The sequence below is a fragment of the Siphateles boraxobius genome, unplaced genomic scaffold (genome assembly GCF_051911475.1).
Source record: "Siphateles boraxobius isolate OS27281-9 unplaced genomic scaffold, OSU_SipBor_1 25, whole genome shotgun sequence".
NCBI classification, from domain to species: domain Eukaryota; kingdom Metazoa; phylum Chordata; class Actinopteri; order Cypriniformes; family Leuciscidae; genus Siphateles; species Siphateles boraxobius.
In genome coordinates, this window is record NW_027508866.1 from 12,607,820 (window position 1) to 12,620,523 (window position 12,704).

A 12,704-nucleotide genomic window follows, 5' to 3' on the forward strand; every position below is an offset into this window, starting at 1 on the left:
ACAAAAAGTCTTTTTTTTTTGCCTCAGACTATGATTCCTTCCAGTCTGATGATATCAAACATGTTTGACATTTTCGTCTCTTAGCAACAATGTGCATGTTTATGCAAGATTTGTGTTCGAAGTCTGGTAGTGTGTGATCCTGTGTCATTTAGTGGATACTGCCCGTTTGTTTTCTGTAAACATTTTCAAATTCGGCAAGTGTATGATGCTTATTGTTTTAAAAAAACTGTTCAGATTTTTAAAGTTGTGAACTGCATTCCAGTCTTTAGATTATTTTAAGTAATTAGTTACAATACAATTTTGCCTGCTATCCCAGATTTACTGGGAAGTTTAAAGCATTTTTAGATAGACAGCATTGATTTAGTAATTACTTCATTGACGTCATTAGGCTTGATTGAATTAGACATTTATGAGACACAAAAATATTTAGCACCGTCATCCATAATTTACAGTATCTTTTATTCATCTCACTTAAGTTTTTACTTATTGTAACTCTGGCCCATGGTTCTGAAATCCATCCTGTGAGGCTTTGCACTTTTCTTATGTCTCTCTATTTTTGGGCCAGGTGAACTGAAGACGGCCTCTCTGTTGGACCGGGAGAGAACAGCAGGCTATAAGTTTGTAGCGCAGGCTACAGACGGAGGAGGGCTTTTCTGTCGCTCTGAAATTTCTCTGACCATTTTGGACGTTAATGATAATGCACCATCATTTGCCTTCACACAGTTCATGGCGAGTGTATATGAGAGCGCGGCGCCCAAGGCCATGATCACACGCCTTCAGGCTAATGATCCAGATGAAGGTGTGTATTTCACACGTGTAACATTTAGGTTCAACTTTATATGAATTTATAAGTGGTCTTGTGACTGATCACCATCTCTTTTTTCCAAACCATTTCAACCCCTTTTGCCTTCACCATTTTATTTTAAATAGTTCTGCGGTTTGATTTTGAAAACTAAAAACATAAGCTCATAAAACTCTCATAATAATAAACAAATAAAAAAATAGTGTTTAAAAATGGTTTTAGATGAGGTACAGCATATCACATTGCAAGCCCTTATATTTAACAAATTATCCTTTTTAGGATCATAAAACATTAATCTCTAGAGGGAAACATCATCATTGCATGTTTGATGGGTTTTTTTTTATGCCTTCTCCCAGGTCTGAACAGGAAGATTGTGTACACTCTCGTTGACTCTGCTGATGGTATGTTCTCCACTGACCCATCCTCTGGTGTGGTGATCCTGGAAAAGTCTCTGGACAGAGAGGGGCAAGACTTGTATTCGATCACGATCAAGGCTACTGACCGAGCAGGGGCCGATGGCTCGCTTTCCACCCAGGTGGACCTCACCATCGTGGTTCTGGACGTGAACGACAATCCACCTGTGTTTCAAAAGCAAGATTACGCGGCCACAGTGCCTGAAGATGTTACTGTAGGAACAGAAGTGCTGCGCGTCTTTGCCACGAGTGGTGATATTGGAGTGAATGCAGAAATCTACTTTAGATTCTTGTCTGGAAATGAGCTGGGAAAGTTTTCCATTGATGATTCAACAGGCAAGGCGGGGAGACGGATGTTTTCTGCACATAAAATAATTATTTCTGGTTTGAAATTGTTTTGCAGTTTTTTGTTAGATTTCTTTCAAAGCTTACTTGTAACTAACGCAGACAAAGGCTTATTGTCAGGTCATTTATATTTCCTTTCTTCACGAATCATTTAGAGAAATGTAAGAAAGTCTATTGACTCTAACCAGGACATTATGATTTGACAAACTGTGCCTTTTAAAACAGCACAATATAAGTGCAGCGATTGGGAAAATTAGCTTTGAATGCTCCACAAAATTCTAATAATCGTGCTTAACATGCAGAAAACATGGGAACAGTTACTGAGAGCGTTCTTTGTCTCTTAAAAGATGTAGGCAGTCAGTGGAAACCCTGAAATTATAACAACATTTTTATAGTTGTATCACTTCCCATCCATTCAGTTTTGACAAAAGAATAATGTGCTTTAGTTTAAACCTGCACTTTAAGAGAATTTAAGCTCTTAAAGGCGCAAGGAAGTACAGTGTTTCTTTTGGCTATTGTGTGTGAGCTAAACGTTCTGGCTTTTCTTGCATCCAAAGCAGCCTTTGTATTGAAAGTTTTGTAAATGTGGTGCCTATCATATGCATATCAATTAATTGTCTTTGCTCTGACTCATATCTCGTATGATTTCAGGCATCATTTCTGTGGTGGACGATCTTGACTATGAGCTCTGCAAGGACTTTTTCCTAAATGTCGAGGCCTTTGATGGCGGATCGCCTCCCTTGAGGGCCAGGACCATAGTGACCATAGAGCTACTGGACGTCAATGACAACTCGCCTTCTTTCAGCGAGGACATTTACAATGTTCTGATCAGCGAGGACGTAGCCATCGGAGAGACCGTCACGAGGGTAAAGTTCTCTCATTAGTTGAGCCACTTCATTGGCATTTAATTAGCCGCAGACATAATTTCAATTTCACAGCTAGCATATAATTAAGCTTATTACCCGCATACATCCCCTTAATGAATTACGCTAGTTATTCATTTGTACTGTGTACTTGAGCTGTAATATAATTTATTGTAAAAGGGTGTAATTTGCTTCATGATCCGTATAAATTCAGGGATTTTTGGCCTCTCTGGAATATGCTAGAATATATGGGCTTGTTATCTGTTTGTTATGTGCAGCTGTTCGCTGAGGACCTGGACAGTCAGATCAATGGGCGAATAACTTATTCCATTCTGAAAGGGGACCGTGACAACCAGTTTTGGATCGACCCTGTCACTGGGCTTCTGAAAGTTAACAAGGCACTGGACAGAGAGACGGTTAGTCCTTGGAATGAGCTCGGGTACTTTGGCTAATGAATCCTGACATCTCTTCGAGACACTCTCCTGAGACATTGCATGATTTCGACCAATTATATTTAAATCAGCCGTAAAGTCTTTAATTAGGCAAATGTAGGATTGAAATTGAGGCTTTTGTGTGACTGTGGGTGAGCGGACAGTCCTGTTCTTCTAAAAAAGACATTTGATAAGAGTTGAGTCATTCTAAACTGTTTTTGCCTGACATTTATCCTCCTGTCTCACTTGTATAAGGTCTCAAGCTACTCATTGTCTGTGCAAGCGTTTGACAGCGGGTCACCTGCCAAGTCAACCACTGTGAATGTCAATATCGAGATTGCTGATGTGAACGACAACCCGCCGATCTTCTCTCCCGCTAATGCTTCAGCTGTGATTCAGGTGTGAGCCACAGTCTTAACTCTTTTATTTGCAGCAATAGACATTGTCGCATACCTACAATATATGCAACATGTGACTGTTGCTAAAGCAAGTGCTATTATTACTGTTGCTTAGGGATTTCATCAAACGACCGGATGATTTATCGAATATTCACATTATATTTACAATCAGGGTTCCTACGCAGTTTGGAAAAGTATGGAATTAGATTTGAGTAATTTCCAGGTCTGGAAAAGTATGGAAAAAAGAAAGCAGAGTATGGAAAAATATTTGCATTTCCAGACTATTGCCCCTATTTAGTTTTCTATAATAGAAAATCTAATGAATTTAAAAGAATTGAATGAAAATAAATGTATCATACAAGAAGTGTGTTATGGCAGCTGTTTAGTGATTCTTTAGTGATTGTCGAACACAGCTGAATGATTGAGGTACATTATAAACGTTTTGAGTTTCTTCTCATGATATTCTTAGCACTGTATTACAAAGCCTCTAAAAGGACCTTTGCAAAAATAAAAAAAATATACAGATTTTCGTATGGGCACGAGAAAGCATTAAACTTAGCATAGACAATATTATGCCATCAGCTCATTTCATGTCATGGTTTCTCCACCGCCACAGAGGATGCAATAAATATGACATTAAGGCTTGATATTAGACGTACTACCCTAAGGAAAGCCAATCTTGAGCAAACAGGCCTAGATTTCTATTAATTCATGTGCATGAATGCTCTCTTTTTCTTCATAGTAAGATGACAGGGACACACAAAGGAGATAGGTTATAGTATATATAAAACTAGAAATTGTAATGCGCAAGCATGCAAAAAAATCCTGTGCGTTCACGAGTTCATGTTCATGAAATCAGATATAGTATTTTATGCGATATAGTAATTTATCCTCCCTTTGACTGGGATAGAAAACCAGCCTAGAGGTGATGGGGCGGTGGAGGGATGCTATGAAACTGTCATGAAAAGAGGTTATACCGGTTTCCTCTTGTGCTGATTGGTTGAGTACCTTAACGTGCTCCTCCCGAAACTTTGTTACATAACTTCATGATGTGAATAGTTTCTCGAGGGCATGGAAATTTCTCGAGGGCATTTTGAGCATTACATTTCTAGTTTTATATATGCTATGACCTATGTTTACTGACACTACAGCAAAATATATAAATAACTGGCTTAAAACCATTTTTTGGGGGGCTGAAAACATTATTTTTGCTTTGGGGGTCTCCTAAAAAAAACGCTTTAATTTTCTCATGATATACATTGCACATCACCAGATTTTTTAATGATTCGCAAACGCAGAACCCTCCCCCCTCTCAAAACCCTCCTTGTCGCGAGCCTACTCTGCTCTGATTGGCCAGATGGACCAGTCTGCTGTGATTGGTCTACCACTTACAGTGCTTGTCGGAAGCTAAGCGCCCATTAAGGTGGGCATTAGGCAAATGTGTTACCCAGTGACGTGTAGCCGTCACAGAAGTGGGATTCAAATTCCTGATGACTCGTTTAGGCTGTTCAGAGTCGAGTCTTTCTTTTGAGAAACAATAACTTTATTTATCGAGTGCTCTTTCAGCTTCATAACTTTGCAGATAGCTGCATTACACATTGCATGAAAGGGAGTATTCAAAAAAGCATAATGGGGCACTTTGAATATGGTCTGAAAATCTACAGAGAGGTTTGGAAATTTGAGTCTGGAAAAGTATGGAATTTTGAAATGGAAAATGTGTAGAAACCCTGTACAATACTTTTAATGTTGTTTTTTTACCATTAAGAATGTGTAATTAGATTTGTTTAGTGCTGTTACAACATGCATGCTATGAGGGAAATTTTTTAAACTTCAGTAGCAAAAAAAAAAAAAAAGTTTTTAGAATTTGTTTACAAAATCAGTTCCTGTTCCCTGTGTGGCATTTAAAAAGTATTTAAATGTTTTAGTAAAATACACTCTAACGTTCAAAAGTTGGGGGTCTGTTTGATATTTTAATGCTTTTGAAAGAAGTGTCTTATTCTCACCAAGGCTGGATTTATTTGATCAGTAATACAGTAAGAACTGTAATATATTAAAATAGAAAATTGTTATTTTAAATTGTAATAATATTTCACAATATTTAAAAATGTCATTTATTCATGTGATGGCAAAAGTCTTCAGTGTCGCATTATCCTTCAGAAATCATTTTAATATGCTGATTGGTTATTATCAATGTTAAAAAAATTGTGATGCTTAATATTTTTGTGGAAACATTACAAGATTTGCAGGATTTTTGATGAATAGAAAGGTAGAAAGAACACAATTTGTGTTTACTGTCAGTTTTGATCAATTTAAAGTGGCCTTGCTGAATAAAAGTATTAATTTCTTTAAAAAATAACAAAAAAAACTTACTGACCCCAAGCTTTTGATTGGTAGAGCATGTTGGTCAATGTTGTAGTTTATGACTATTATATTATGTCTAATATTGTTCTGTAATATTGCTTCATATATATGGAAAATATAAAAAAATATTCTTTGCTTTTATTGTTAATACGATTTTATTGTTTATAAGATTTTTTTTTTGCTGTATTTTATATAATGCTCTTAACATTTAGCATTTACTTGGTTGAAATGAAGGGTCCTCTAACAAAAAAAAAACAGCCTTTCGAGCCGTTTTAGAGCAAATACATAAATTTTGGGATATATTGTTAGAAGGCAGAAAAAACTAGATAAAGTATTAAATTTTGGCACAAAACTCATCTTCCCATGGAAATGATTTGTACGGCTTGTTGATGAGATCTTATGATCTACCTCCACGATGATAAAGTGTCTAAGAAATCCCCTTGACTTACTAAAGGAGCTATCTGAGCCATATGTATGGACTATATAGAATATTATGTAACTTTAGGGTCGGCGTTCTTGACTAGGTCTAGGAAGTAAACAACCTAGCAATTACCTAAGACACACTTGCAAACTCGTACCAATCGCCCACAGCACATTAGCTTTGAAGACTTTTGTATGGTCAAGCACCACTCACATTCACTTCAGGACTTTTTTTAATTGAGACCTTATTTCTGTTCTTTTTTTTTTCCCATTCAAGTTGAACAAGCCCGCAGGAACTACCATCCTAACACTGTCAGTTTCTGATAAGGACTCCTCCAGAAATGGTGCACCTTTTGAGTTTTGCATCGTGTCTGGAAATGAGGGCAATGCCTTCAGTTTGGACCAAAATGGAGAATTACGGACAAGTCGAGTGTTTGGTCCAGATGCAACTCGGGAGTGTACGCTTGAGATAGAGGTTAGTACAACTCCAGAAAACAGCTCAAAAAAGTAAAATGTCCATTAAAGGGGCATTCGGCAACTATTTCAACTTAATAAAACCGTTTAGAAATCATTTGGATGGTTTAATAACCTGTTCTGGTGAGAATGGGGACTTTCCCCTCTCCCCCCAGTGTTCCCAGGCAGAAAACCAACCTTGCAACATGGGGACTAACGTCCCGGTAAGTTGGAAATAGGAAGTCTCGTGAGAAGCGAGAACGAGCGAGAAACACAAACTGCTTCACGGCAATTCGATGTAAACACACACGCCGCCCTCAATGTGTATGATGTATTACCCACCTCGGTAGACATAGCAAATGAATTTGTTCTTTGTTGGTTGTGGTTTGCTATTACTGTGATGTCATGTGAGTGACAGGTTGTCCCGCCCTCATGCCATCAAACATCATCAGAGAAGAGCTGTCGCTGTGGGAGGGGAAATTATTTTGATTAAAGATTATGAGGGCGCATGAATTAAAAAATGTATACAGTATATGCACAGATAAATCATTTATAATAAGTACTTAAATATTCCATTAAAAAAAAAAGATTTGTTAATTTTAATTTCATGGCGACTTTCATGGTGAAAAAAGTGTGAGTTCAGAATTACTGAAATCACATGTGGGTGTTTCTTCAACTATGAGCACTTTTGACAAATTTAAACACTTTTCTGGAATGACTTTATATATTCTAAATAATAAATAGTTTAACAAAACAATACCACTTTTTAGATTATTTGACCAAATTATAATTTTATTAGGAATGACACACAATAACAATATTTTCTGCACAAGGAACTGTGTACCTTCTGGTAATTTGATTTTCTACTTAAAAAGAAATAAAGAGAAAAGAGAAATGGTTTAATTTTTTTCCCCCCGTTTTGTTTAAGAAACGGAAATATTAAAATGAAGAGAGATTTCATTCATGGGTAAAAAAAAAATTAGATTATGCCTTAATATTTGTTTTGCATGCATGGGCGGTCCTGAGAAGCCCCTTTTCAGCACATCCTGTCTCCTGTACTGTCTGTCCCACCATGCAAAATAAGAGTTCATCTAATGTAGCCTACTGCTCTGCAAATTAGTTACAATAACGTTTCTTCATACTGTTTGACTGTTGCTTATATTTCTTACCAATATACATCTCGTTTACAGCACAACACACTTGTCTGGTCGGCGGAGCACCGGTGCGATTCCTTGCATTGTTTCTTGATAACAGCGGAAAGAACTTAAAATACATTTTTAGTCATACAGATAAGAGTAAGACATCATTCAAAACTGCTTTTATTTGTATACACTCAAAATAACAACAAAATGCTTTTATAAAATACAGAAAACAAAGTGGGTGTGCTTTCTGCCATCTCTCTCTGTGAACAACTTTCTGAAACGTGTCACAAAAATAACCCGAAACTCAGCAAATACTTGCCTCGGATACAAAACATGTGACATCTGATATGTGTACACGAAGTGCAAGCTATTCATATGATAATCATCCATGTGAACATGTAAACATCCCCATCACCTCGATAAAACAAAGCACCTAGCTTCATCAGGTTTAATAGGCTACTTTTTTTGTTTTTGGAATAATTCGTGCTGTAAGGAATAAGCCTTGAATTTAGCCTACCACAGAATTGATATTTACCTTGATTTTTACCTTGTTTCCCCCACATATCACGTCTTGTATGTTTCATATCAGTGAAATAGTTTTCTACTATCAATAAACTATTAATAAATAGTTAATAGTTTTGTTTAGATTGTTGTAGTTGTAATATACATTTTTTTTATTATTGATTAAAAAAGGTACCTAGACAATCTTAAAGGGTTAGTTCACCCAAAAATGAAATGATGTCATTAATGACTCACCCTCATGTCGCTCCAAGCCCGTAAGACCTCCGTTCATCTTCAGAACACAGTTTAAGATATTTTAGATTTAGTCCGAGAGCTTTCTGTCCCTCCATTGAAAATGTATGTACGGTATACTGTCCTTGTCCAGAAAGGAAATAAAGACATCATTAAAGTAGTCCATGTGACATCAATGGGTTAGTTAGAATGTTTTGAAGCATCGGAAATACATTTTGGTCCAAAAATAACCAAAACTACGACTTTATTCAGCATTGTATTGTCTTCCGGCTCTGTTGGGGATCCGCGTTCAGTGACGCTGCTGACGTAAGACGAGCTGACGTGTGTCTGGTGCGCCCGAGCTTCGTTTACAGTCTGAGGGAGACGCACGCTGGAAACAAAACAATCTTCACAAACATGTCTAAGGATTTCCACACAGAGGAAGACTTGCATTTTTTTGCCCAGCCATATTTATTTGAACCCGAATACACAGGCGCACCAGATACAGGTCAGCAGTGTCTTACGTCATCAGCGTCACTGCGGACTCGTGAACGCGGATCCCCAACAGAACCGGAAGAAAATACAATGCTGAATAAAGTCGTAGTTTTGGTTATTTTTGGACCAAAATGTATTTCCGATGTTTCAAAACATTCTAACTAACCCACTGATGTCACATGGACTACTTTGATGATGTCTTTATTTCCTTTCTGGACAAGGACAGTATACCGTTCATACATTTTCAATGGAGGGACTGAAAGCTCTCGGAGTAAATCTAAAATATCTTAAACTGTGTTCTGAAGCTGAACATGAGGGTGAGTCATTAATGACATCATTTTCATTTTTGGGTGAACTAACCCTTTAATGTAACCATGTATCATAAAGAAAAATCAACCTCTGAAACATAAAAGTGCCTGTAGTTAAAGAAACACTCATGTCGCTGCAGTGACATTTCTAAGGGATTGAATACATTTCTTTAGTTTGAAGCTTTAAAATTGTACAATGTGTTTTTGTCCTTGTCAACAAGGTGCGTGACTCTGGGAAGCCTCGTCTGTCCTCCACATCCTTTGTGTTTGTGCGTGTCATCGGAGACAGCCTCTTCAAACCTGTGGCCTTCCCACTGGAAATCAACATTGTCATGGCAGCAGATGTGTTTCCTGGCGGGATTATAGGGAAGATCTATGCCACAGACCGAGACGAGAATGATGTTCTTTCTTTCAGTCAGAGACCTCAAACAAAGAGTCTTTTCAAAATCAACAGACAGGACGGAAAGATTGTGGCACTAAATGGCCTGGAGCCTGGAAGGTAAATTAAATGCAACATTAATTTGAAACAACCTTAAGTCGAGTGTGTTTTTCTTCAACAATGGGCACTTGTAGCCTTGTTTATCTTGATATAAAAATAAACTCTCATTAGTTTTTTTTTTTTAAAGTTTAAATAGTCCTGCATGTCCTCAAACATGACTAGCTAATGCAAATCGTAAAGCTTTATTGCTAGCATTAATGAAGACAGTTAATTAATTATTAATACTTTTCAGGCTTGTTGCATTATTTCACAAAATTACAGCTTGATTTGTAAATGAAGAAAATAATTTGGTACAACACTTGACAATAAGGTTTCATTTGTTAACATTAGTTATCATGATTAAGAACAATATTTATACAGCATTTAGAAATCTTAGTTAATGTTAATCTCAACATTTTTAAGCCATTTATTTCACCATTTTTAACATTTTCAAAACATTTTTAAGGTCAAAAGTCGTATCTGTTAACATTAGTTAATGCACTGTAAACTAAAATGAACTTGAACATTTATATTAATCAATATTAAATGCTAATACATGCTGTAAAAATATATTGCTCATATTGTTCGTGTTAGTTAATGCATTAACTAATGTTAACAAATAAGACCTTATGGTAAAGTGTTACCAATAATTCTGTTCGGAAAGCTATTGGCGAAAAATTTATTGGTTCAAAATTGTTGAATGAGGTTGAAATGACTGCTATGGCACAGTCAATTTTTGTGTAATTTGATACAGATAATTTTCACATTAAAGAGTTTAAAAGTTTATTTCACTTTTTTATATTTATTATTTCACTTTTTGTAATTTCATTGAGCATTGTGGGCATTGTGAATAGTTTCTATATACTTGTATATAACAATTAAATTTCGTTTTAATAAAAAATAAACCAATCAAAAGTGCTGGTAGTTAAAAAAACACCTATTAAATAAATGGCTTGAATCTCTCTCTTTCTTCAGTGCATTAAATGGGTTAATTAGCAGATTTTGATATAAATTTAAAATTATAATATTATTGGATTATCAATATATATTTCTACATATGTTTTTGTACTCGTGAAACTGCAAAACTACTCAAATAAAACCTAAAATAAAGTTGGTTACTGATTATTATGATACTCAGTAACCAACGTTATTTTAGGTTTTATTTTAGTTTTTTATAGTTGTTATTTTGAATTTACTTTTATTTAAATTTTTGTTGTTTACTTTTAGTTTTATTCTTAGTAATTTCTTATTTTTTTTCCGGTTTTTATTGTACAGACAAAAAAAAAGACAAAAAAATTGTACATTAAATCATTAAAGAGACAAGCATAAAAGAGAAAACATTGTCTGCACATTTATCTTTTAACATTCCCTAACAACATATAACTAAATGAGGAAAGAAAAAAGAAAGAGAACCACCACCCCAAACCCCTCCCCACCCCCCACCCCACCCAAGAGGATTACAAAATATCGGCAGTCTCTACATGCTATTATACTATAATAATAATAAAAAATTCAGAATCTAGTGAGGATACAGAGTCGTAAAGATTTAAAATAGGGTTCCATATTTTATAAAACTTATCAGTTGAGCCCCGGGTCGAATATTTCAATTTTCAAGTGAAAGGGATGACATCAGATCCTTTAACCAAGATGTAGTTGGAGGGGGGGTTGGACACTTCCAATGCAACAAAATACACCTTCTAGCAATAAGAGAAGCAAAAGCAATAACCTCTGCTTTCTGTCTCGTGATGGATGACGAGTGAGACACACCAAAAATGGCGACTAGAGGGCATGGAGATAGAGAAACGTGCCGAGCTCTAGACATGAAGTCAAAAAAAGAAGCCCAATATGAGGCCAGTTTTGGGCAGCTAAAAAACATATGGGTGTGATCGGCAGGAGAAAAGGCGCATCTGTTACAGTAGTCGACTGTTTCTGGAAACAATTTATGAAGTTTAGCTTTGGTAAGATGTATTCGATTAAATACTTTTAGCTGAATAAGACTCAGTCAAGCACGTACAGAAGTAGAATTAACTCTAGCAAGAGCCTCAGACCATAGCTCTTCCGGTAACTTGATTCGCAGCTTATTCTTAGTAATTTCTTTGTGCTTTTGTCATTTTTTTTAATTAAAGTTTGAGTTTTTATACATTTCCAGTTAATAATTTTAGTGCCTAAACTTAAATTTATTTCAGTTTATTGCCAATGCAACATTTCACATTTTCATTTAGTTTAAGTTTTTCAACTACTATTTATATTTTATTTTATTTCAGCTTTATTTCAACTAACAGAAATGTTTTTAATAGTGTCGGAGACCCGATTTCGAATCACGGTCCGTGGTCCTTTTCCGGACCCTACCCCCCTCTCTCTCTCTTACTTCACTTCCTGTCCTCTCTCAGAAAAGCCAAAAAGGCCAAAAATAAATCTTTAAAAAGAGAAAGAAATGTTTTTTATTAGTTTGTTTTATTTACGATAATGACCTTGTCTGTATCTGTAACACCGTGCGTTTTCTCCCAGGTACTCCCTAAATGCTACAGTCAGTGATGGGCGGTTTTCTGTAACAGTGGCTGTTAGTGTCCAGGTGGAGCAAGCCACAGATGAGATGGTGCAGAATGCAGTGACTCTGCGTTTCCAAGACCTGACCCCTGAGGATTTTGTGGGTGTTTACATGGAAGACCTGAAGAAGGTGCTCCGTAGCTCACTGGTTGGTGATGGGACGGGTGTTATCGACGGGCCAGACCCCCTCCACATCTTGGGAGTGCAGCCACTGAGTCGCTCCGGTCAGCTGGAGGTGCTTCTTGCCATGGAGACTCCGGATGGGGGTTTTGTGGGCCCAGGGGAACTGGCTCTCAAGCTGGAAGAGGCGAAGGGTTTACTAAATGGAGCGCTGCAGCTGGTCCAGATCCTGGATCAGAGCTGCTCAGGGGAGCTTGAATGCGAAGAGAGAGTCTGTGAGCTCACCCTCAGTCTCGATCCCATCGGCATGGTCACTTACACCACCTCCAGAGTGAGCTTTGTGTCTCCACGCTTCAGCAACAAAGAGATGTGCACATGCCTGGGTTAGAGCTCTGC

The 12,704-nt window shown here is 36.8% G+C and overlaps 1 protein-coding gene across 3 annotated transcripts in view; it reads left to right on the top strand.

Moving 5' to 3' along the window:
* The window catches only part of fat3b (FAT atypical cadherin 3b), a 62,781-nt gene that overhangs the window by 26,802 nt on the left and 23,275 nt on the right, over positions 1–12,704 (top strand). For all 3 annotated transcript variants that reach the window (XM_077242687.1, XM_077242689.1, XM_077242688.1), the window contains exons 14-21: positions 566–799; positions 1,159–1,551; positions 2,212–2,426; positions 2,702–2,839; positions 3,110–3,253; positions 6,311–6,508; positions 9,385–9,662; positions 12,150–12,691. In XM_077242687.1, the coding sequence (XP_077098802.1) occupies positions 566–799; positions 1,159–1,551; positions 2,212–2,426; positions 2,702–2,839; positions 3,110–3,253; positions 6,311–6,508; positions 9,385–9,662; positions 12,150–12,691 (2,142 nt within the window). The remainder of the gene's footprint in view (positions 1–565; positions 800–1,158; positions 1,552–2,211; positions 2,427–2,701; positions 2,840–3,109; positions 3,254–6,310; positions 6,509–9,384; positions 9,663–12,149; positions 12,692–12,704) is intronic.